We start from the raw sequence: 27,800 nt of genomic DNA, 5'->3' as shown, positions 1-27,800 counted from the left end.
GTTAGAGACAATCCCTCTCATCACAAGTTTAATGTGGCTTGCTGCGAGCATTTGCTGGGTAGATCCTGGTAACTTGCTGGATAATTATTGTTAACTGAATGAAGAAATGAATGAGATGAATGAATGGCTTACTGTACTTGTGTCATTTAAGGGTACTTTTTTTGTGTATTTTAAAATTAAGGATTCTATTATTATTATTATTATTATTATTATTATTATTATTATTATTATTATTAACTAGCAATTACCCACGGCTTCACTCGCGTGGATTTCCTAATTTGATTAAAGTAATCGTTCCTCGCCATTGTACTAAGACATTATTTGAAAATTCCTAAAGTATAAAAACTCGCCCAAAAATTGAGTTTCATTTACCCCAGAAATCCTTTGTAAACCATATTTGTGGTACAGTAGACTTCCGCTATAACTAGTACCTAATATAACGAGAACCCCATTATAACGCCAATTGTTTGCTGTCCCTTCAAAATTCCTATATTAAACTGTGTATTATCCTTCGGTTACAGCGAGAGCCCTATCACTGACGCATCCGTTATTATGAGCGCTTAAGCGCGCGATATTCTCCCGTTACCAATATTTATGCACCCCAGCGATTATGTTGCATGCGTTTGATTACCTTCAGTATCGTTTGCTCGCCATTTCCACTAGCGAGGTCTCTCGTCGACATTAGAAGGCGATGTCGGGGTCGATTAGTAACACCCGTCGACTGCTGTTCCGTAAAGAAAATTTGAAATGAAAGAGGACATTTTCGTAATAAGTGCGTAAATAACGTGTCCGATAACTGTTGTTAACTCATTAAAAATAAAGGCTGAAGTTAAGTAAGAATCTGATACACCTCAAGATATGGCAGAGTACATTACTGATTTCAGAGGATAGTTCATATTTTCTCGCGTCTAGTTACATTTCGGAAAGGCTATTCACATGTAAATTTTTAGTGAGGAGGTTATCATTTCTCTACATGCATTACAAATATGTTTTCAAGGTACATATACGGTTAGGTTAGGCAACGCCGTTTGAAGAAGAAATCTGAAATGTTTGTCGCAGAAGCCTCTGAGTGATACCGTATTTCTCTGAATCCAAGACGACGTTTTACTTTCTCTCAGAATTTCATGCGGAAAAAATCAAGGGTTGTCTTGCATTCCTGGCCTAACAGTAACGAATACCAGTGGTAACTGCTGTGATAACCACACTGCTTCTTTTCACTCCCGCACGTGCACGTATACACAAAACTCGTTGACAATAAAAGACCGCCTCTTTATTATATATCGTTAGCCGCGACAGTCGGTTGTACAGTGCCTGTGTGTAACGTCAATGGGTCTTGGAAAATAGTGAAGAGAGAATAACATTCTATTACCCTCTACAAAAACGTTTTTCAAATCTGCAGAATGACATCAAAACATGCGAGCCTTCGAAATCTTAGAAAGGCCACGGCTACTCAGTGGCAGAGTTATAACGCATCTACTCTACCTGACGCTCATTAAAATGAAGTTTTATAGACAGCAGGAACATTTTCGTGAGAGATAGTCGTTTTGTAAAGATACGCGGAACAGGTATTGCCGGCAAATTAACAACGGGTTCTCGTCGATATTATGATGCCAATTTTAAATTAATGGTTTTTAAACATTCAGAAATGTAGAATAATTGTGCATAGGCCTAACTAAAGCCAATATTTGACGTTAGCGTGAAGATAAAGATAGCTTAAAAAATGCGCCAAGGACGCTTTAAAGAAGTCGAAGATGAAATTGTGAGGTATGTGCATGAAAAACTCAAGGGCAGAATGGCCATACCGTGGTGCAATAAACTCTTTCCTTGACCTTCAACGTCCGCAATTAGGCCTAAACATCGCTAGCCACTGAAGTTGGCCGAACCAGGCAAGCGAGGCGTACGCGAAGTGGTTGCCGGTTATATCTGACGCTGAGTAAAAGTAACAGTTTTATAGGCAGCAAGAATATTTTCCTGATGGATCGTCGTATTGTGGAGATGCATTAAATACGTATTTCCAGCAAATTCTCAACGGGTTCTCTTTGGTATTGCGATGTCAATTTTAAGATAATGGTCATTAAAACCGCATAAATAAATAATTATGCAGCCACGTAAAAATACGGCATAACGAAAGCCAGTGTTCGACGTCTAAAATGCGTACTGTACAACAAAGGCATTTAAATGATTTTACAAAGCCCTTTTTGAGCCTGATTTACATTTTTGAAGGAAAAAGTGGGGTTCATCTTGGATTCGGAGAAATACTGTACTATATCTTTTTTTTCAGAATGAAATTAAACTCACACTTTCATGAAAAATAACAAACAAGTAAGCCGTAGTGTGGATACCATCTGCGGAAATGCAAGTTTTGAACAATCTGATTGCCTTTTCATACCGATTTTAATGTGCATGGGAGTTCTTCCGACTTTTATACAAAAACAGGGTATAACGACAATCCGCTATAGCGAGTAAATTTTTCGCTGTTATGAATTCTCGCTATATCAGACTTCTACTGTATTACCTTTTGAGGCTATGACGACCATGCGACATAGAACTGTACATGTGAGAAACAGTCTTTTCTCAAGTCGAAAAAAATAAATGTTTGTTTATTTTTAAAGGAGATTCCATATACCTATTCCCACATCTGTAACATATTCAGTTTTAGAGATATGCATAAATATAAAAAGAATTCAACTCCTTGATTAGTTCTTCCTCCCACCCCCACCACCATCTAAGTGTATTTTCCGAAAACAAAAATGCATGTTTCTTTATTTTTAAAGAAGATTCCAAGTAAAAATTTTCACATCTGTAACATCTTCAGTTTTTAGGATATAAGTATCCTCATAAAAAATTATTGAACTATGTTTCACTTCCTTTCACCCCCTGTTAAGTGCCTTCTCCGAAAACAAAAAGGTACAATTTCCTGTATTTTTTTCTATTGGCTTTACGTCGCACCGACATGGACAGGTCTTATGGCGACGATGGGATAGGAAAGGCCTAGGAGTTGGAAGGAAGCGGGCATGGCCTTAATTAAGGTACAGCCCCGGCATTTGCCTGGTGTAAAAATGGGAAACAACGGAAAACCATCTTCAGGGCTGCCGACATTGGGATTCAAACCCAACTTTTACATCTGTAACAGTTTCAGTTTTTAACATAAAGTATCCTTGTAAACATATTTCAACTCCTTATCTACTTATTTTCAACCCCACACCTCTTACGTCGATTTCCCAGAAAAATGTGTGTTTCTTTATTTTTAAAGGATATTCCAAATACTAATTTTCACGTCTGTAACATCTACAGTTTTTGAGATATAAGTATCCTCATACAAGTATTTCAACTCCTTTTTTCACCCCACATCCCCTTCCTACCCGTTAAGTCGATTCCCCCTCCCCAAAAGTGGGTGTTTATTTTTGAAGGAGATTCCAAGTACCAGTTTTAAAGTCTATCCTCATATAAAGAATTCAACTAATTTTTCAATTCATTCACCCCCTTTACGTGGATTTTCCAAAGACTAAAAATTACGTGCTCCTTTACTTTGAAAGAAAATTCCAAATGCAAATTTTCATGTCTGTAACATCTTCAGTTTCTGAGATATAAGTATCTTCATGAACAAATTCAACTCCTTTTTCACCCCAGCCCGTTAGGTTGATTCCCCCACCCTCCAAAGAATGCGTTTTCCTTTATTTTTAAAGGAGGCTCCAAAAACAAATTTTCACGTGTATAATCTTAAGTTTTTCAGATATAAGTTTCTCCATAAAAAGAATTAACCTTTTTACGTCTTTCACCGTTCCCCCTTAAGTTAATTTTCCTAAAAACCAAAAATACTTGTTTCTTTATTTATAAAAGAGCTTCCAAATGCCAATAATTACGACTGTAACATCTTCAGTTTTGAGATATATATATTATAACCCGTAACATGGTTCTTGTTAAAAGTCCCGATGAATGCGGAGTTATGCTACCCGCCAAACTCGTTCCCCTGCGGCCATGTCAGCTGCGCGTAGCGGAAGTGAAACGTCACGACTGAGTAACATGTTCTAGAGTCGTGTTACGTCAGGTGGAATGTTCCATTTCCTTCCATCATTAATTCCTTTCAGACAGATTAATGGTATTAAAAAAATGAACAACATCACTGCATAGCCTGATTTTTATAGTTATAACCCCTAAATTTTATGGAAATCCGTTTAACGATACGACAGATATTGGCATTCACGACGCCCAGGGAACACTGGATAAATAGGCGAGCATTTCGCTCGTCAGCTCAGTGTACCTTGTACCACAGTCGAGGCCGGTCGATTGGCTGTTGGTTCTGCTGTCACCGTGATGCTCGTCGCCAGTTCGACTTTCCGATGGGAGTTCAAGTTCGCGCATCAGTGGACTTTGATTCTACGAACGCATCTCCAAGACTTAGAAAAAATTAGTGTGATTTGCGTGTGGTAATAGGAGTTGGGTACAAGTTAAGACGCGAACAATTTAGGCGTGTAACTCTTAACAGGAACAGTGCAATTTGAATTAGTACGATACTACGTCACCAAGTACTTAAATGTAATTTAAAATTTAAATTACCAGTGATGATAGAAATTGAATGACAGTATTTAAACTTCACATTGACTGCTAATGGTGAGAGAACCTTGTCGTTCGAGAAACTTCGACTGTACATAATTTTGTCTTTGGTCCTAACGAGTGATAAACCTGTAATGGAAATTCTAAGTTCCCATGGAGGGAATTAGATATTTTTCCACCAATAGAGCATATCAAAATCAGATCAAAAATTAGATGTATGGCTTTTCAGGCGTTTGCTCTATTAACCCAGCATTTCGTCTTAGGTCTGACACTAGACTCTTCAGAGTGGGATGTGTCAGACCCTAGCCACTGATGCTGGGGTGTATGCAGGTGAACTTATCAGAAGCCTTTTATTAGGCACAGTCTGATAACTGCATACGGGAGATAAGACTCCACAATGGAATTAATGCCCGCCTAGCAATTCCAAATGGAAATTCTAAGTTCCCATGGAGGGAATTAGATATTTTTCCACCAATAGAGCATATCAGACCTAAGACGAAATGCTGGGTTAATAGAGCAAACGCCTGAAAAGCCATACATCTAATTTTTGATCTGATTTTGATATGCTCTATTGGTGGAAAAATATCTAATTCCCTCCATGGGAACTTAGAATTTCCATTTGGAATTGCTAGGCGGGCATTAATTCCATTGTGGAGTCTTATCTCCCGTATGCAGTTATCAGACTGTGCCTAATAAAAGGCTTCTGATAAGTTCACCTGCACCGACTTACTAGCAATATTCCCTTTCCCACCCTTAGACTCCTATGTCCTCACACAATTCCAGCGATCCTACCGCCGAGCCCTAGACCGAGACAACCCAACCCTCAACCAACTCCTCCGAGGAGACCCACCCCCCAACCCCCACTTCACCCAAACCCCATTCCATCTCTACCGGTCCCTCCCCCCACCCGATGAGGGTATCACATAAGTAAAAGAAGCTGTGACGAAAATATCCCACCCCGTAAGCCCCTAACCCCGTAAAAACCCACCCCATCCCATCACAGGAACCCCTGGCGACCTCCCCCCCCCCCCCCCCCAACATCAGGATACATGTTAAATGTACTAACAAAACCCTCCTATGTTTCAGAAGCAGTGCCTTCCAACCAGAACCAAGATAATTTTGCAAATCATCAAGCAACAACAAATGTAAATCTGCTGTAAATACCCAGAACAACTTGTAAATAACTCCATTTTGGACTACTCATAATTATGTAAAGCAAGACAATGTATTGTAAATAACAATGTATTGTAAACATCAAGCACTATAATAATCAAGTGTAAATAACCAAGTTCTGTAAATAGCCAATCTCCGTAAATAACCAAGTGTAGATAGTCCATAGCGCAACAGATGTAAATATTGTATTGTAAATATCAAGCTTTGTATATCCAAGATCTGTTAATAACCAAGTGTAGATAGTCCATAGTTTAACAGATGTAAATATCCTAACAACCCCCCAATAAAAAAAATAAAATAAAAAAAAATAAATAAAAAAAGAAGGGGGGGAAGGGATATATTAAATACACAGTAGGCAAAACAATAAACAAGTAAAATGTTACAGCACATGTAAAAAATCTCAATGTAAAAACCCTTAAATTGTAAAAATGTAAAATGAATACTGTACATATTGAAGAAATCAATAAATACTTAGTCAAGAGGTCGAGACCCCCCCAAACTCCTACAACTTAGCAAAGCTCCATCCTTCTCTACCAATCCCACCAAATCCCCAAACCCCGCCAAATCTCCTGGCCAGAGAGAAGGCATAACCTTCTAGGTGGCCCGCCCCTCCCCTTCGGGGAGGGGAATGAAAACATCTCCCTTGGTCCTTGGTCCTTCACCTGCATACACCCCAGCATCAGTGGGTAGGGTCTGACACATCCCACTCTGAAGAGTCTAGTGTCAGACCTAAGACGAAATGCTGGGTTAATAGAGCAAACGCCTGAAAAGCCATACATCTAATTTTTGATCTGATAAACCTGTGCCGATAGTAAGACGTAATTCAGTACAGGTGATTGAATTTAGTGACAGTATTTAAACTTCACTGCTAATGGTGAGAGAACCTTGTCCTTCGAGAAACTTCGACTGTACATAATTTTGTCTTTGGTCCTAACGAGTGATAAACCTGTGCCGATAGTAAGACGTAATTCAGTACAGGTGATTGAATTTAGTGACAGTGATACTATACGTTTTTTTTTTTTACAAGCTACTGACACAGGTAGTTGAAATTAACAATGCCATTGAACTTAAGATTTATTTCCAGCCTTAAGACTGTGGTTAAATAACTGATATAGTTAATATTTCTCGTATCGAACCCAGGACGGTTCTAGAAAAGACAGTGTTTCTTCATTTATCGAGAGCGGGAGTAAATTCCTCCCAGAATAATTTCTTTGATTTCATTTTTTCTAATTCAGACTTGAACTGTGTGGAATGTTGTATTTCCTACATCACGATTCCACCAAAATTTTCATCTTTAAGTTTGATAAAGTGACTTATTTATTTCCGTGGTTGAGACCTTACAGATGTAATTTTGAGTTCAGTTCATCAGCAATAACTGTGTTTATTAGTGGATCCCACCGTGAAGTCAAATGTGCAGACCACTACTAACCATTATCTACTCCGTGCAGGCCAGTTTCTTAGGGTCTATTTCCTGTCCAGTGCCACATTACAACTAAAACTTCAGTTGCTCCTCGACCATCCGGACTTCGAGACACTCAGGTCCTTCCAGAGGTTCAAGACCAGCTCGGAAGATGGTGGCACCATAAGTAGACTTTCTGACCCACAATGCATCAGAGTCAATTCCACCCCAGGGAGAGGTATCCATTACAACTGAAGAGCTGAGGTGATGTTGAAACCTGCTTTTCTTTCATGAATAAACTTTTTTTAAAAAAAAACAGTTATTGCTTCATTATACTTATTTGCTTCCCTCTCACCTGTAACCATTCAGATAGTGACCGGTCACCACCTGGGCCAAGTCTTATGTACAGCTAGTCTTCAAATTAAGCTTTTACGGTTACAATATATCCTCATAAAAAAAGGAATAAACTCCTTTTTCACCGGCCCCGCCCCCAAGTTGATACCCCCTCACCAAAATGCGTGTTTATTTTTAAAGGAGGTTCCAAATACTAATTTCTACATCTGTAACATCTACAGTTTTTGAGATATGGGTATTCTCATGAAAGTAATTCAACTCCTTCACACACACACACACACACACACACACACACACACACACACACACACACACACACACACACACACACACACACACACACACACACACACACACACACACACACACACACACACACACACACACACACACACACACGCACGCACGCACACACACACACACACGCACGCACACACACGCACGCACACACACACACACACCCACCCACCCCACCCACCCCCCTTCCCACCCGCTGAGTTGATCCCCCCCTCCGCAAAAGTGTGTGTTTATTTATTTTTAAAAGAGATTCCAAATACCAATTTTCACGTCTGTAACATCTTTAGTTTTTGAGATAAGAGTAACTCCATACAAAGTATTCAACTAATTTTTCAATTAATTCTCCCCCTTTAAGTGGATTTCCCAAAGACTAAAACTTACGTGTTTCTTTACTCTGAAAGAAAATTCCAAATGCAAATTTTCACATCTGTAACATCTTCAGTTTTTGAGATATATGTATCCTTGTAAAAGGTTTCATCCCCCCACCCCCTACCAAGTTGATTCCCCCACCAAATGCACCTTTCTTTATTTTTAAAGGAGATTCCAAATACCAGTTTTCACGTTTGTAACACATTGGAATTTTTTGGTATATATATTCTCATACAAATAATTCCAATAATTTTTCAATTCTTTCATCCCCCCCCCCCCCCCCCCCCGTTATGGGTTTTTCCCGAAACCCAAGGAATGCATGTTTCCTTATTTTTAAAGGAGATTCCAAGTATCATTTTTCACATCTGCAACATGTTAAGGTTTTGAGATATACTGTAGATACGCTAATTTTAAAAATTGACCCCCCCTTTTCAGTTTCCCGTAAGTGGATTTTCCAAAGAAAATATTTATGGTTTCTTTACTTTTACAGCTAATTCCAAATACCAGTTTTTAAATCTGTAATATGTTCCGTGTCTGAGATGATTTGCAGGTAAAGCCTTTTTAAAAATTCACCCCGTTTGTCACTCCTGTTCACCCCCAAAACATCGGATTATCCAAAAACGCAAAAATACGTGTTTCTTTGTTTTCAAAGGAGATTGCAAATTTCAATTTTCATATCTGTAACATCTTCAGTTTCTGAGATATAACTCTCCTCATCAAAGGTGTTCAACCCCTTTTCCCCCCTTTTTCACCCCTCTTAATGAGATTTTTGGAAAAGAAAAAAAAAAACACGTTGTTTCTTTATTTTTAAAGCAGATTCCAAATACCAATTTTTACGTCTGAAAACTTTTAAGTTTTTGAGATAGAGATATCCTCATTTTAAAAATTCACCCCCCTTTTCACTCCCTTAGTGACGCAATATCCAAGAATCCTCCCTTAGCAAGCACCTACATGTTAATATGAATGTATTAGCAAAATTTCATTTCTTTAAGTCCAGTAGTTTTGGCTCGGCGATGGTCAGTCGGTCGGTCAGTCAGTCAGGACAAGTTATTTTATATATATATATATATATATATATAGATAGATAGATAGATATAGATATTATTTGTTTCATTTGTGTTTGTAATTATGTAAATGTATACTCATCTAGTGGTTAAGTGTAAGAGAGGGCCATGAACCCTAACTTTGCCACAAATAAAGCAATTATCTATCTACCTACCTCTCTTAAATCATCACTTATACTACTCCCAAAATGATAAATCATCTAGTGTTCCTTTCTGTACAATAATTTTAATATTTTCGGTTATCACTGCCTAAATTGTAAATATTCAGGATCCTTGTGGTCATTCACGTTTTGTGAACTGATTTCCTTCAAAATATATATATATGGGAAGCTATTTGGTCAGGTGTCTTTACTACTGGTACACCTCCTAGCCTTCTAAGAAGGGCCCAGGCCTTTTTTGCTAGAATGAGTAAAATCTAAGCTTTCAACTGTTTCAACCCATTTTTGTCATCAGCAATCATCCAAGCTAGCCAGAAGTTTGTCAGCAGTTTCTACATCCTTGTTTTGTTGGAAATTATTAAATAATTCCTCATTCTCGGTACTCCAGCAAGGAACATATTCTTTCCGACAGTCCCTCGGCATACATTTTTTTAGCAGTAGACATAACTGCGCCAACAAAATGTTGAAAACCTTGGTAATTTGGGGAATCCAATGAATGCATTTATCTAGCTCTACAGAGAATGCAGCTCTGGAAATTCCATCAGGGACTTGGTGTCAATCGCATAATGGGAATTGTGACACCAAATTCAAGTAGAGTTTTACTGTAAAATAAATACTTAATACTTTATTGAGTAGGTGGATTAAACCTTGTATTTATTTTATATGTAATCTTAATTCCATACGGAACAAATAATGAAGTTTATAACCTTGAACAGTATTACTGGTCTATGCTGGCTATCTCCCATCACTTTGTGTGCAGTGTGCAAGGGCTTTCCCTTATATCGGAGCTGACAAAGCATAAATCTGGATTTGAATCTCTACCCCATGCAGCTGATCAAAAAGTTCCTTGATCTTTAGCATCAAATACTACATGGAGGTTGTCACTTTCGCACCAGTCCATTAATTTAAGTCCCAATCATCTGTTTTAGAATACTTCCAGAGTTCATGAAACTATTGAAATCACCCACACAAATTGCAGGATGTTCTGCAGTTGGTACTACATACTGAGGCCATAAAATGAAAGGCGGTTTGTAGATGTTGACGACTGAGACATTATTCAATCGGATGACAACCTGATGAACGTTTTCTTCTGTGTTTTGAGATGGTAGCTCAGCTTCTTTGATGTTATTAAGGATATATGTGGCCACTAGATATGCTACATGGTAAGTTGCTCCTAGTGCCGTGTGCCCTATACTACTAGAGTAGAAGTCCGTTATAGCGAGAATTCACAACATCGGAAAATGTACTCGCTATAGCGGATTGTTGTTATATCCGATTGTTGTATAAGAGTCGGAAAACCCCCATACACATTAAAACAGGTATGAAACGGCAATCAGTTTGCTCAAAACTTGCGTTTCCGCGGATGATATCCACACTACAGCTTATTTGTTTGTTATTTTTCAAAATCTGATACTACGTGAAAGTGTATGTTTAATTAACTTCTGAAAAAATTACAGCACCGTATTTCTCCGAATCCAAGATGAACCTTACCTTTTCCTTCAAAAAATTTTAATCAGGCTCAAAAAATGCTTTGTAAAATCATATGAATGCCTTTGTTGTACAGTACGCATTATTAAAATATCTTCAGACTCTGAACATTAGCTTTCATTATGCCGCATTTTTTTGCGGCTGCACAATTATTCTTTATTTCCGCGGGTTTAATGACCATTAACTTAAAATTGGCATCATAATACCGAAGAGAACCTGTTGAACATTTGCCGGCAATACCTATTCCATGCGTCTCTACAATACGGTGATCCGTCAGGGAAATATTCTTGCTGTCTATAAAACTCCTACGGTACTCTTACTCAGGGTATATGCCGGCTACCGTTACACGCAGGTCTCGCTTGCCGTGTTCGGCCAACTTAAGCGGCTAGCGATGTATAGGCCTAATTGCGGAGGTTAAAGGTCAATGAACGAGTTTACTTCACCACGGTATGGCCATTCCGCCCTTGCAATTTTCGTGCACATACCACACAATTTCATCTTCGACTTCTTTAAAGCGTCCTTGTTGCGGACCACTGAATGCATTTTTTGTACAGTACACATTTTTTAGCTATCTTTGTCTTCATGCTGACACCAAATATTGACTTTAGTTAGGCCTATGCCATATTTTCTTGCGGCTGCAAAATTATTCTACATTTCTGGGTGTTTAATAACCATTAACTTAAATTGGCATCATAATATCGATGAGAACCCGTTGAAAATTCTTACTGTCTATAAAATTTAATTTTACTAAGAGTCAGGTACAGTAGACGCGTTATAACTCTGCCACTGAGTAGCCGTGGCCTTTCTGTAAGAATTCGAAGGCTTGCATGTTTTGATGCCATTCTGCAGATTTTAGAAACGTTTTTGTAGGGGCTAACAGAATGTCATTCTATCTTCACTATTTCCGAAGATCCAGTGACGTTACAGACAGGCACTGTACAACCGGTTGTCATTGCTAGTGATGTGTAATAAAGAGGCGGTCGTTTATTGTCAACGAATTTTGTGTGCCACGTACGGGGGTGAAAAGAAGCACCGTGGTTACAGCGAGAGTTGCCAGCGGTATTCATTACTGTTAGATTGCGAATGCAAGATGACCCTTGATTTTTCGCACGAGATTCTGAGGGGAAAAAACGTCGTCTAGGATTTGGAGAAATACGGTTATCACTCCAGAGTTTTTTTCTTCAAATGGCGTCACCTAACCTAACCATATGTGTGACATGAAAACATATTTGAAATGCATGTAGAGAAACGAGTTATCCTCGCTAAAAATTTACATGTGAATAGCCTTTCCGAAATTTAATTAGATGCAAGAAAATATGAACTATCCTCTGAAATCAGTGATGAACTCTGCCATATCTTGAGGTGAATCACATTTTTCCTTAATTTCAGTATATAACATTAAAATTAAGAGATCGTTTACTTCAACCGTTATTTTTAACGAGTTAACAGCTGCTATTGGCCACGTTATTTACGCATTTATTATGAAAACTTGTTATCCTCTTTCATTTCAAATTTTCTTTAGAGAACAGCAGTCATTGGGTATTACCAATCAACTCCAACATCGCCTTCGAATGTCGACGAGAGCTCGCAAATGCACATAGTGAGAAAACTATACTGTACCAAAGATGATCAATCGCATTTTGTGGCGAATGTTTCAGTTTCCTTATTCAAACTGCATCACCTATCCTAACTTAACCTTACTATATATATGACGAAAACATACTTCAAGCACCAGTAGAGAAATGATAACATTCTCGCAATAAATTTACATGATAATAACCTTTCTGTAACTTAACCAGATGCAAGAAAATGTAAACTAACCTGTGAAATCAATTATGCACTCTACCATATCTTGAGGTATATCCCATTTTTACTTAATTGCAGTATTTAGCATTAAAATTAAGCGATCGTTTAGTCAGCCTTCATTTTTAAAGAGTTAAGAACTGTTATCGGACACGTTATTTACGCATTTATTATGAAAATACGTTCTCTTTCATTTCGAATTTTCTTTACGGAACAGCATTCAATGGGTATTACTAAAATTTAAATTTCGTTTGGCTATTTCTAGCCGAGTGCAGCCCTTGTAAGGCAGACCCTCCGATGAGGGTGGGCGGCATCTGCCATGTGTCGGTAACTGCGCGTTATTGTGGTGGAGGATAGTGTTATGTGTGGTGTGTGAGTTGCAGGGATGTTGGAAACAGCACAGACACCCAGCCCCCGGGCCACTGGAATTAACCAATGAAAGTTAAAATCCCCGACCCGGCCGGGAATCGAACCCGGGACCCTCTGAACCGAAGGCCAGTACGCTGACAATTCAGCCAAAGAGTCGGACATGGGTATTACTAATAGACTCGGACATCACCTTCGAATGTCAACAAGAGAACTCGCTCGTGGACATAGCGAGGAAACGATACCGAAGATAAACGAATGCAACATTATTGCTGGGGTGCATAAATATCGGTAACAGAAAACATTGTGTGTACTTAATCGCTCTTTAAAATGGATGCATCAGTGATAGGGCTCTCTCAGTAACTGAAGGGTAATACACAGTTTAACATAGGAATTTTGAAGGGACAGCACAACATTGTCGGTATAACGGAGTTTTTGTTATATGCCGTACTCGCTATATATCAGACTTCTACTGTACTAATAACAATATATCAAACAATTCACTATAATAAATACGAATGCAGGTGAGCAGCAGCTTTCCATTTGTTCAATAGTCCCAAATTATATTAAGAAAAGTAGGCACTTACCCTTCACTATCCAGCACCTCCTGCAGGTTAGCTTTCGTAATGAGGTGATCATCACACTTGTACCACTGGCCACGTTGTTGCCTTATGAATGCCGTGTAATGGCCTGCATCCAATGATCCCACATGGTTTATCACAGCAAAGAGCGAGTATCTGTGGAGAGCAGCAATATGGTACTGATTATTAAAGGCAGGACCTATCAGCCCTTTTCCCTAGATGAGAATGGCTTTATGAAACAGAGCAGGCTAAAATGAAGTTAGCTGAAGTTAAATGAAGCATCCACTGCTGATGTAAGAGATCTTTTCATATTCCAGACTGCAAAATATAATCACTTAAACATTTTCCAACACTGTACATATAATCAGTAATGAGTTCAAAAAAGATTAAATTTATCAGTAAAAAGATGTGATACATAAATTTGTGAAATTAAACTAATTTTTTTAACCAATAACCAAAAGTCTTCCTGTAAAGCAATTTTCACTAATAATAATAAAATCCATGGTTCATGATGTGGGTTACTGTAGTCACGTCCTAGTTCGTGAACCATGGGCAACGGCTGAGTGGCCTAGTAAGTGGTCCTGAGAGTCGAGATACCAGTTGCTATGGAATGGGAGTGGGCATCTCGGACATATTCTGAGTCATGGCCCTCCTTGTGCTCAAGGGATACTCACTTGGACTATGTGCAAGTAGGGTAGCATCCTGCTGCATGAATTTACCGAGCTCAGAACATTTTAAGCAAGCCTCGGACCTATGGGAGTAACGGAGTCCCACTCCCATTTGACAGGCGAGGGACTCCATGGAAACAACTTGGCGAACAAAATGGAATTTGATGGGGAGCTATCAATAATAATGGGGCTTATGGAAGAAAGAAAGTAGAACTGGCTGAGTCAACAAAGAGGATGCTTCTGGATGTACTAGGAGTAAGTGATATTCCGGGAAGGGGAGATAACGAGAAAGAGATAGGAGATTATAAAGTGTACTTGACGGGTGTTAGAAAGGGAAGGGCAGAGTATGAGGTAGGGCTGCTTATCAGGAATACAATTGCACGCAACATAGTTTCTGTTAGGCACATAAATGAGCGAATGGTGTGGGTAGATTTCGCAGTTGGAAGAATTAGGACGAGAACTGTCTCAGTGTATTTACCATGTGAGGGTGCAGACGAGGATGTTGACAAGTTTTATGAAGCACAGAGTGACATCATAGTCACGGTCAACAGCAAGGATAGAAAAGTGCTAATGGGCGATTTCAACGCGAGAGTAGGAAATAGAACTGAAGGATACGGAAGGGTGAGTGGTAAATGCGGGAGAGATATGGAAGCTAATGGGAATGGGAAGCGTTTGCTGGACTTCTGTGCTAGTCTGGGTTTAGCTGTTATGAATACATTCTTCAAGCATAAGGCCATTCACCACTACACATGGGAGGCTAGGGGCACCAGATCCATAATATATATCTTAACCGACTTCGAATTCAGGAAATCTGTTAAGAATGTAAGAGTTTTCCGGGGATTTTTCGATGATACAGACCACTATCTGATCTGTAGTGAACTAAGTATCTCTAGGCCTAGGGTAGAGAAAGTGAAATATGTCTGCAAACGAATAAAGGTAGAAAATTTCTAGGACGAGGAAATTAGAAGTACAGGCTTATGATTAGTGAGAAGTTTCGAACAGTAGACAGTAAGCAGGTTCAGGATAGAGAAAGAGAATGGTTGGCATACAGGGATGCTGTAGTAGAAACAGCAAGGGAATGCCTAGGAACAACTGTGTGTAAAGATGGGAAAATTTAAGATTATTAAAATTTTATTAGTCAACCTATTCAATACAAATGATATTTGCAAAGTTAGGACTTACATCCTATTAAACTAAGGTCTAAAGGGACATGTTTCACCCTTTTTTTTTGCTAGTTGCTTAACGTCGCACCGACACAGATAGGTCTTATGGCGACAATGGGACAGGGAAGGTCTAGGATTGGGAAAGAAGCGGCCGTGGCCTTAATTAAGGTACAGCCCCAGCATTTGCCTGGTGTGAAAATGGGAAACCACGGAAAACCATTTTCAGAGCTGCCGACAGTGGGGTTCGAACCTACTATCTCCCGAATACTGGATACTGGCCGCACTTAAGCGACTGCAGCTATTGAGCTCGGTGTGTTTCGCCCTTTAAAAGGGTATCATCAGCCTTTTTACAATCATGTTAAAGGTAAAAATCAGGATCCTGATTGTCGATATAAGAAAAAGTATATAAAATGAGAATAAAAATTAGAATGAATATTATACAATATGTGCAATCATGAGTTCTTAAATGACAATTGACAATTAAAAATCATTTAAAATGTTTGCCAAGAAATAAGAGTTGGTATGGTAATTACATCAGCAATCTTAAAATGATCTTATAAAACTGTACAAACTAGGCCTTGACCAAATAAATAATAAGAAAGTCTATGGCTAAAGTTGCCGTATCAAGGTTTGTGAAATTCGGCTGGAAGCAACCTGATTTTAAATGGAGAGCAAATTAGAATCCAATGGCCACTCAAGACAACATAAAACCTCTCTCGTTGAAAAGTCATAATGAAACTGTAGTATGGCGCATGTAGATTATAAAGTTGTGTCCAATCAATCCATTAAACATTTTAAATGATTTTTAATTGTCAATTGTCATTTAAGAACTCATGATTGCACATACTGTATAATATTCATTCTAATTTTTATTCTCATTTTATATACTTTTTCTTATATCGACAATCAGGATCCTGATTTTTACCTTTAGCATGAGTGTAAAAAGGCTGATGATGCCCTTTTAAAGGGCGAAACATGTCCCTTTAGACCTTAGTTTAATAGGATGTAAGTCCTAACTTTGCAAATATCATTTGTATTGAATAGGTTGACGAATAAAATTTTAATAATCTTAAACTGATGTACATTTTCAATACGGACCAAATATGAAGTTTGTAACATGTAATGTTAAAGCCAACCAGGCTAATTATAACTTGAACAAGTATCTCAACCTAAAGGTAAAAATCTGTAAAATAGGTAAAGACATAGCTTATCTAAAAGAATGTCTAAAACTAAAGTTGGTTCCAAGATTCTTGAGATATATTCAGAGAAAAGACATAACCACATCCAGTTTAACCAAAACTCAAAATAGAACTAATGAAATTTGGCTCAAGCACGAAATCAAAACATCCCACAAAAAGAAAATGCTTTTAAATTTACAATTATACAGAACACATTTGGCAATATCTCAATACGTATCCCCAATAGAATGGAGCTCATTCCAGCTACATGTAGATTATAAATTAAACGATATCCTAAGCAGAAAACAAAAAACTTTGGACAAAAAGCTTGTACACTTAAAGGAGACCCAATTAAAATCATCCAATAGGAATGTAGAAATAATAAAAAACAATTTACTCTTCAACAACTCACCAGTCATAGTTAACACGACAAAGACAAACTTTTCAGAAGAGGAAATCGACCTACTAAGCAAAGGTCTAAAACATAATTGGCCAAGCATACAAAAAGAAAATTACATAATCAACACTGTAGCAGAGATTGAGTCTAACATTACCAATCTCCCTCCAGATTTGCAAAACGACACTAGATACGAAATAAAAAAGAAACTACCAACAGTCACTAAAGAATTAATTAAAACTTCCGATTTCAATCATACAAACGTAATAAAAAGTTTAAAAACGAAGATCAACGACAACAATATCATAATAACTAAAGCGGACAAAGGAGGGACTACCGTATTATTAGATAAGAATGAATACATTACAAAAACAGAAAACTTTTTTGCAGATGGGACTTTTTCAATAGTTAATAAAGATCCTACCACCAGAATCCAGCAAAATTTAAGAACATTGATAAAGAATTCAACTTTTTTACTTAATGAACAAAAACAACAAAAACTATTCACCATGAATCCTAATATTCCCACAGCCAGGGCATTACCCAAACTACACAAAAAAGATACACCTATACGTCCCATAATTAATTGCAGAAAAAGCCCAACTTACAAGACCTTAAAATACATCCACCATTTCCTTAAAAGACACTACACTTTCAACAACAAATCCCCTCTGAAGAACTCGGTTGATTTTTGCGATCTTTTAAAGAAATTCAACCTACTCCCTAACCACATCATGTGCTCCTACGATATCACGAACATGTATTCTAACGTGCCAACAAAACAAACTGTAAACATTATCAAGGACAACCTATCCAAACACAGCAATCTCAGCATCCCCGAAATAGACGAATTCATCAATATTTTAAACTTCGTACTAAAAAACAACTATTTCACTTTCAATGGCAAAATCTACCACCAAGACGGGCTGGCAATGGGAGATCCCTTATCAGGCATCTTGGCAGACATATACATGGACTCGTTGGAACATCATAAAATAACTTCAAAAATAAAAGGACTCAGCCTGTGGCTCAGATACGTTGACGACACATTTGCAATAATTGACAGTAATCTCAACAATAGCAACGATATTTTGGATTTTTTAAACATCCTTGATCAAAATATCAAGTTCACTAAGGAGGACGAGGTCAACAGATCCATTAACTTTTTAGACTTAACCATAACACGCGACAAAAACACATTTGACTTCCAAATTTACAGAAAATCCACCCACACTCCAATAACAATCAAAAATTCATCCATACACCCCAACTCCTACAAACAAGCTACTTTCTATACTTTAATTTACAGAGCTTTAAAAATCCCATTATCACCCAAGAATCTAAAAACAGAAATTCATTATATTAAAAACTTAGCAAAATTCAATGGCTTCAAAATAGAAATAATCAACCGAATAATTAATAAAATTAAATATAAACTAGCAATAAACCTCGTCCCTGAAAAACCTAAAAAATCTAAATTCGCCACCTTTACATACAATAATCCAGGCATTTACCAAGCAACAAACCCTCTGGAAAAAACAAAACATTAACATTGCCTTCCAGACGACAAACACCAATCACAGCCTATTTTTCAACCACAATACACTCAACATGAACAATAGTATTTACTGAAACTCAGGCATATACAGGCTCAAATGCACGCAATGTGAAAAATCATACATAGGGCAAACAGGCCAGAGCTTCCTTACTAGATACCAGGAACACTATAATGCCAATAGATATTATAAATTTTCAGCCATGAGTTCACATATGAAAGATACAGGTCATCATTTCACAACTATCGAACAGGACCTAACAATCATTAAAATAGTAGATAAAGGAAAATTAATGAATGAATTAGAAAACATTTACATATATCTGGATCAACATTACAACAAAGACCTAAATCTCAATGATCCCGTCGAAATAAAAAATCCCCTATACGAGACTTTACCCAATTTATTACAATCTTTAAATCCAAATTTAAATAAAATCCTTTAAAACCTCAAACTAACTTCCAATAAAGATTCCAACTTCCCCTTAAAAGTAACTCCCTCCGTCCCCGCCCCTGCTAATGTTCCACAGCCAACGGCATGTAGGTTAAACCCTCCGTCCACCTCCTCTTCTCCACTACACTCCTCTTCCTTAACACCCATCTTCAACAGCCAATAGCGCGCAAGCTCAATGCTCCGCCTATTTCCGTTCATCCATCACACCCCCCTCCCTCAGTTCCACACAGATACAACACATGCCATTCAAACCTCAATCGTTCCGAGACCATACAAGCAACAAGTTCATACCGCAAAAATCAAGAACGTAAGTAATTAAATTTACATCAATTACCCTAATTTTACCATTTTTTCTCTAAACTTCTTACCTTATTATTCTCCTTTTCATTACAGATTCCGCACCATATTTCTTCAATAGTCAATCCACATTCAAAAACTACAGCCAACACGTAAGAATGTTCCCATATAACCATCGGTATACGAGCTGACAAAATCTGTACAGCGGCACTTATTAGTTAACTTCTCACAACTCCTTCAACAAAAATACTGAGACCGCGATCCCACTTCGTAAAATATGAAATTAATGGATTGATTGGACACAACTTTATAATCTACATGCGCCATACTACAGTTTCATTACGACTTTTCAACGAGAGAGGTTTTATGTTGTCTTGAGTGGCCATTGGATTCTAATTTGCTCTCCATTTAAAATCAGGTTGCTTCCAGCCGAATTTCACAAACCTTGATACGGCAACTTTAGCCATAGACTTTCTTATTATTTATTTGGTCAAGGCCTAGTTTGTACAGTTTTATAAGATCATTTTAAGATTGCTGATTTAATTACCATACCAACTCTTATTTCTTGGCAAACATTTTAAATGATTTTTAATTGTCAATTGTCATTTAAGAACTCATGATTGCACATATTGTATAATATTCATTCTAATTTTTATTCTCATTTTATATACTTTTTCTTATATCGACAATCAGGATCCTGATTTTTACCTTTAGCATGAGTGTAAAAAGGCTGATGATGCCCTTTTAAAGGGCGAAACATGTCCCTTTAGACCTTAGTTTAATAGGATGTAAGTCCTAACTTTGCAAATAACATTTATATTGAATAGGTTGACTAATAAAATTTTAATAATCTTAAACTGATGTACATTTTCAATACGGACCAAATATGAAGTTTGTAACATGTAAAGATGGGAAAAGCTGAACATCTTGGTGGAATGATGAAGTGAGAGCAGCTTGTAAACGTAAAAAGTAGGCTTATCAGAAATGGCTCCAAACAACGGCTGAAGCAGACAGGGATTTGTACGTAGACGAAAGAAACAGAGCGAAACAAATAGTTGTTGAATCCAAAAAGAAGCCGTGGGAAGATTTTGGTAATTACCTGGAAAGGCTAGGTCAAGCAGCTGGGAAACCTTTCTGGACAGTAATAAAGAATCTTAGGAAGGGAGGAAAAAAGGAAATGAACAGTGTTTTGAATAATTCAGGTGAACTCATAATAGATCCCAGGGAATCACTGGACAGGTGGAGGGAATATTTTGAACATCATCTCACCGTAAAAGGAAATTTTCCTGGTGGTGTTGCGAACAGCCAAGCTCATGGGGAGGAGGAAAATGATGTTGGTGAAATTACACTTCAGGAAGTGGAAAGGATAGTAAATAAACTCCATTGTCATAGAGCAGCAGGAATAGATGAAATTAGACCTGAAATGGTGAAGGATAGTGGGAAGGCAGGGATGACATGGCTTCATAGAGTAGTAAGATTAGCATGGAGTGTTGGTAAGGTACCTTCAGATTGGACAAAAGCAATCATTGTACCTATCGATAAGCAAGAGAACAGGAAGATTGCAACAGCTATCGAGGTATCTCATTGATTAGTATACCAGGCAAAGTATTCACTGGCATCTTGGAAGGGAGGGTGCAATCAGTAGTTGAGAGGAAGATGGATGAAAACCAGTGTGGTTTCAGACCACAGAGGGGCTATCAGGATCAGATTTTCAGTATGCGCCAGGAAACTGCAAAATGCTACGCGAGAAATAGGCAGTTGTGTTTATGTTTCGCAGATCTAGAGAAACCATATCACAGGGTACCGAGGGAAAAGATGTTCTACATACTGGGGCTCTATGGAATTAAAGGTAGATTATTAAAATCAATCAAAGGCATTTATGTTGACAATTGAGCTTCAGTGAGAATTGATGGCAAAGTGAGTTCTTGGTTCAGGGTATTTAGAGGGGTTACAAGGCTGAAATCTTTCACCTTTGCTGTTCGTAGTTTACACAGATTGTCTGCTGAAAGGTATAAAAAGGCAGGGAGGAATTCAGTTAGGTGAAAATGTAGTAAGCAGACTGTCCTATGCTGATGACTTGGTCTTAATGGCAGATTGTGCCAAAAGCCTGCAGTCTAAAATCTGGGAACTTGAAAATAGGTGCAATGAGTATGGTATGAAAATTAGCCTTTTGAAGACTAAATTGATGTCAGTAGGTAATAAATTCAACAAAACTGAATGTCAGATTGGTGATACAAAGCTAGAACAGGTCGATAATTTCAAGTATTTAGGTTGTGTGTTCTCCCAGGATGGTAATATAGTAAGTGAGATTGAATCAAGGTGTAGTAAAGCTAATGCAGTGAGCTCGCAGTTGTGATCAACAGTATTCTGTAAGAAGGACGTCAGCTCCTAGACAAAACTGTCTTTACATTGGTCTGTTTTCAGACCAACTTTGCTTTATGGGAACAAAAGCTGGGTGGACTCGGGATATCTTATTCATAAGTTAGAAGTAACAGACATGAAAATAGCAAGAATGATTGCTGGTACAAACAGGTGGGAACAATGGCAGGAGGGTACCCGGCATGACAAGATAAAGGCTAAGTTACGAATGAACTCGATGGATGAAGCTGTACACATAAACCGGCTTTGATGGTGGGGTCATGCGAGACAAATGGAGGAGGATAGGTTACCTAGGAGAATAATGGACACACTGTTATAGAGGGTAAGAGAAGTAGAGGGAGACCAAGACGACGATGGTTAGACTTTGTTTCTAACGATTTAAAGATAAGAGGTATGGAACTAAATGAGGCCACAGCACTAGTTGCAAATAGAGGATTGTGGCAACGGTTAGTAAATTCACAGAGGCTTGCAGAATAAACGCTGAACAGTCTTAAATGATTATGTATGTATGTGTATAATAAAATCCAGGCCACAGGGAAATCAAATTTTCAAGGTGGTAGGAAAGGTCCCGTGGCTTGCCTCTTACCTGGAGGCCCCGGGTTCAATCCCAGCCGGGTCAAGGATTTTTACTTGGATCTGGGGATTGGTTCGAGGTCCACTCTGCCTAAGTGATTACAAATGAGGAGCTATCTGATGGTGAGATGGCGGCCTCGGTCTAGGAAGCCCAGAATAACGGCCGAGAGGATTCATCGTGCTGACTACACAACACCTCAAAATCTGCAGGCCTTCAGGCTGAGCAACGGTCGCTTCACATACCACCGGACTGAGCCAAGGCTGAACATGCCAAATTGGGGTCAGAAGGCCAGCGCCTCAACCATCTGAGTCACTCAGCCCGGCGAACTAAGTGTATCAAGAATGAACTTTGATTCTGGTAAACGGAAAACAAGGTAGGACAGCTGTTATCAAATTGTTTCACAAAATATTTCATGAATTTGACCACATAATCACTCATAACACCCACTTTACAAAGAAAGGTTCAGTACAAACTCGTAAAAAATACAACCATGGTCAAAGACACATCAAAATATGTTCTATGGATAAGGATCAATTCCTTGTAGCAAATGTGAATAGATTTCTATGTCCTTAGTTCCAACATAAGAAATATATATATATATTATTTTCATGGCGGTGGTGGTGGAGGATAATAATAATAATAATAATAATAATAATAATAATAATAATAATAATAATAATAATACAGTCGAACCTGTCCTAACGGACACCCTTATTCAGCGGACATCTGCCTATACGGACAATTTCCCTCGGAACCGATTTTATTTTACATAAGACAAGTGTTAAATTGGCCTCATTTAAGTGGACAACTCTAACTCCGGACAACAGACATCGCCATTTGTCCCATCCACTTGACTTAAGCGGACACTTTACACGTTGCAGGACAATTTATTACGCCGGACCACATGTCATCCTTTCTTTTAAAACCATTCTTCAGACATAAGAAAATCCCTTTTGAATGTTTGTACTATTTCGAGTGCAAGGGGAGAGAGTGTACATCGGAATGCAGTTCTACCTAGTGGCGTATAGGCCTGTTCCGTGAATTCTAATTGCCCAGAAATGCTGCCAGAAACTGTTGACTCACAAGTTACCTGGGGGTTTTTGTCCCTTCTTGCATCATTCTATTCATAACTCGGATTGTTGCTGTTAAGGTCGAGCTCAGGTAGTCAACTTGAGAAGGAAAAGACAGTACAGGCACTAATTAGTGAGACAGAAATACCGTAGCAGTTCAGTTGTCTGTTAAACATGAGTAACAAGGGACGATCGTGTTTAGATCTCGAGGCAAGAAGAAATGTAATTATAGAAAGTGACAAGGGACTTTCAGCGAGAAAGCTTGCCGAAAAATTCAACTTCGGGAAAACTCAAATAAACACTATTGTGAAGAATAGAACTGAAATTTTAAAGGAGTGGGAGGAAAATAGGAATCGAGGAGTGAAAAGAAAGTGGGAGTCAGTTTTTTCAGAAGTGAACGTTGCGGTATATGAGTGGTTCAAGTGTGCTCGAGTGAAGAAACTGTGTGTGAGTGGACCAATGTTACAAGGAAAAGCTCGAGAAATCGCAAATAATCTGAAAGTTGAGAATTTTGTAGCTAGCACTGGTTGGTTAGATTGGTTTAGAAAACGTCATAACGTTAGTTTCAAAACAGTCTGTGGATAAGGTGGTGATGAGTCTGCGACTGAAGTAGTGGATTGGAAAGATAGGTTACCAGACATTTTGAATAGTTACGAACTGAAAGAGATTTTGAATGTTGATGAAACTGGTCTGTTCTTTAGGGCGATCCCGAAGAAGTCACTGACTTTGCCGAATGAAAGTTGCAAGGGTGGGAAAATGTCAAAAGAAAGAATCACCATCATGTTTTGTTGTAACGCACTCGGTGAAAAGGAATATCTTCTAATAATCGGTAGATCCTTGAGACCCAGGTGTGTTAAAAACATGGACTTAAAATTGTCTTCGTATCGAATGGCATGCGAATAAAAAGGCATGGATGACGTCAGCAATATTCGAGAATTGGCTTCTAGCCTTGGATTCCAAGATGAAGGCCAGAAACCGTAACGTGATCTTATTGCTAGATAATGCTACGTGCCATCCAGAAATACGGCTTTCAAATGTAAAACTCTTGTTCCTTCCACCCAATACCACTTCTTATCTTCAGCCATTGGATCAAGAAATCATTCAAGAATTTAAATTAGACTATCGTAAGAGGGTTTTACGGTCGTTAGTGGCACACATGGATGAAGCAGACTCAGCTTTTGATTTGATGAAGAAGATCAATGTTGGCGATGCAGTTTCGTGGACAAAGGCAGCCTAGAATGCAGTCATTGAAATCACAGTCAGGAAATGCTTTGCAAAATGCGGCATCGTTAATTCTACAGTTGAAGAACAAGCAAAGGTAGAGGTTCAAAATGAATATAATGAACTTCAGACTTTAGCAACGACAGCTGGATTGACGTATGATACTGAAGCCGAAGAAGAGAATATTCCTGGCTGTGACGATCTCGAGGGTGACTGGCAGTCCCGACTCCGGGATGCACTTTACGGTAAGTTTTCTGTGTTATCAAGTTATACAGTAATTGTGTGTTGCACGTATCATAAGGTCCATGTTTGTTTGCACCTCAACTCCTCATTCATTTTCTTCTTGTGACAGACAGCTTTTAATCCTTTTAGCTAAATTTTCAGCTTTTATTTAATTCACTGCACTTCATAAATATTTCTAGCTATCCATAGCAGCCTTCATTAGTCGTACAAAAGGACCATTTTGAATACAGTAAAACTTTTCATCGCTTTACAGAGCCTGAATCAGGAACGAAAAGTGACGACGGTGAGGTGGAAGAAGAACATGAAGTTCTGACAATGAAGCAGGGACTAAATATGCTTAAACAGATAAAGAATTTGTGTATCATGCTGGACTGCGAGTACGGCAAGAACACTATGGAACCATCTAACAGACTTTATTCCGTTTTCAAGAATATCGCAGTTAAGAAAACATGTTCTAAATTTACACAAGACGAAGCTTCACGATTACTTCATGAAGCTGCAATGCTTGTAAATGATGTAAAATCACTTATAATAACTCTCTATGAAATACTAACACAGAAATGACTTAGAATAATAAAAATAAAGATATGTATGCTTATATTTAAGGTGGATGTTCTTTGCCGTTAAAATGTTTGATTATTTTTTACAAACTTATTTTAGCGGACACCTCTCGTAATGGACATTTTTCCTCGGAACCGACGGTGTCCGCAGAAGGGAGGTTCCACTGTAATAATAATTCATAATGACTATAACTGTTCTGTTCTTATCTCAATATTTAAGCATAAGTCTGACCACTCTATCCTGCTTAATACCAAGGTTACAGATAATGAAGCCATTACCTTCCACTACTCCAAAGGGCTTTACATTGGCTTTGCATATAAGCAAAGATTATCTATGTTTATGCGATATCCCTTGCATTGGCATGTTGAAAGTAATATAAAAATAGAAGAAAATGTTGGCTAATAAGCCTCAGCACACTTAAAAGCATGTTTATTTATTAGGTTCGTTACGACCCCTGAGGATCACGAGTGACTTGTTCGGTATGTCTTCTTTCTTCCCAATACCTCTTCATTCTCTCACTCCTCCTCTTTCTCTCGGCTTCTGTGATCTGAATCTGGATCCTGGTGTCTGTCCATCTGTGACCTTCCACGAGCTTTTTGTATTTGGACCTATCCTGTACTGTCATCAGTGGATATTTTTCCTTTATGCCAATAGTCTCCCAATCTTCTCTGACTTCCTGCATCCACTTACTTCCAGTTAAGCAGGTTGCATTCCATATCTTCTTCGTCAGCCTACTGTCATCCATCCTCATGAGATGTCCAACAAATCCTAACCTTCTGTTTCTTATCACACTCGAGATTGGTTCTATACTCGCAAATAGTTCCTGCCTTGATCTGTGTACCCAGATTTCACCTTGGTTTTTGGTGCCCCATATATGTCTCAAGATTCTTCTTTCCTCCTTCTCCAATTGTATGCAAGCTCTCTTGCCCAATGTCAGCGTTTCAGTTGCATATAATGCAGCATTCCTGATGGTTATCATGTAGTGTCGCAGTTTGGCGTTCCTCGAGAGGTTCTTCTTTCCATATGTAGTCATGGCTGCATATCGTAGTTTCAGCAGCAGTTGAGCTCTGTCTGTGGTACTTTTGTTGCTTTGTACTTTACCCGTGATGTTCTCACCTAGGTACCGGAAGCTGTCGACTCTCTCTACCACTTGGCCTTTTACATTCCAATCGGTCTTCGTATTCAGTACCTTCGTCTTGTTGTAGGCTATTTTCAGAACAACCTTTGCTGCAGTCTCTGGTAGATTTGCTACTGCCAACTTTGCGTCTTCTTCCTTCTCATGTAACAACACCATATCATCTGCCAAGGCAAGGCAATCCACTATGACATTGTTTTTGATCTTATATCCAATCTGTACACCTTCAATTCCTATGGTTCTATTCAACTGTCTCCACTGCTTCACCACTTCATCCAAAACTAGGTTAAATAATATTGGCGACAGACCATCCCATTGTCGGACTCCTGTCTTAATTTCAAAGCTGTCTGACAACATTCCCCGGTATCTTACTCTAGCAGTTGTATCCTTCAATGTTTCCCCCACCAATCCATGTGTCGTAGAATCCAATCCTTTGTCGCGTAGGATGTTCAGTAGTGTGTTCCTGTCTATTGAATCGTAGGCTTTTGCGAAGTCTACAAATGTACCTATTGTGTCTTTTCCTTTCCTGTGTCTGTGTTCTATGATTCTCTTGAGTCCAAAGATCTGTTCTACGCAGTTTCTCCCTTTCCGGAAACCACCCTGGTATTCTCCTATGGTCGATTCAAGCTGTGCTTCCACTCTGTTCAGCAATAATCTCGAGAGTATCTTGTACCCAATATTTAGCAGTGAGATACCTCTGTAGTTATCCAGTATTCTTTTGTCTCCTTTCTTATGTACTGGTATAATTATGGCTTCTTTCCAGTCGCTAGGTATCTTCTTATTTATCCAGATATCCATTATTATTCTGTACATGCTTCCTTCCGTTGCAGGACCACCCCATTTGATCTCCTCGGCGCATACACCATCATTACCTGCCGCTTTGTTGTTCTTGAGATCCTTGATTGCCTTCACAACTTCTGTTCTGGTGGGTACTCGTCCTTGGTTGATGTCTCTGCTATACTGTAGAGTAATACTCCCTGTGGGTACTTCTGTGTTCAGTAGATCTTTGAAATATCTTGCCATTTCCTCGCATACATCTTTTTCTCCTATTTTCAACTCGCCATCTTGTCCTTTCACAAAAGGTTCTCTCGCCTCATAACCCTTTATCCTGCTCTTCATCTCCTTAAAGAAGGATCGTGATTTGTTTTTCTTAAACGCATGATCAGCTTCTTCCAGCCTCTCATTCCACCTTTTCCTTCTGGCATTCCTGATCGTCTTGGCAGCCATCTTTCTCGCTTTCTCGAAAGTTGACAGGTCCTCTTCCTTCTTGGTAGTCTGCCACCTTACCCACATCTTCCT

General features: G+C 38.6%; 1 protein-coding gene across 4 annotated transcripts in view; it reads right to left on the bottom strand.

Annotated features, from left to right (window-relative positions):
• The window catches only part of not (non-stop), a 239,444-nt gene that overhangs the window by 96,911 nt on the left and 114,733 nt on the right, over positions 1–27,800 (bottom strand). For all 4 annotated transcript variants that reach the window (XR_010860538.2, XM_067149840.2, XM_067149841.2 and 1 more), the window contains one exon: positions 13,613–13,762. Coding sequence is in view for 3 of the 4 variants with exons in the window: in XM_067149840.2 (XP_067005941.1) it covers positions 13,613–13,762 (150 nt within the window). In the remaining variant the exon portion in view is untranslated. The remainder of the gene's footprint in view (positions 1–13,612; positions 13,763–27,800) is intronic.

Source organism: Anabrus simplex, chromosome 6, assembly GCF_040414725.1.
Source record: "Anabrus simplex isolate iqAnaSimp1 chromosome 6, ASM4041472v1, whole genome shotgun sequence".
NCBI classification, from domain to species: Eukaryota; Metazoa; Arthropoda; class Insecta; order Orthoptera; family Tettigoniidae; genus Anabrus; species Anabrus simplex.
This window is presented reverse-complemented; position numbering and strand designations above follow the sequence as displayed.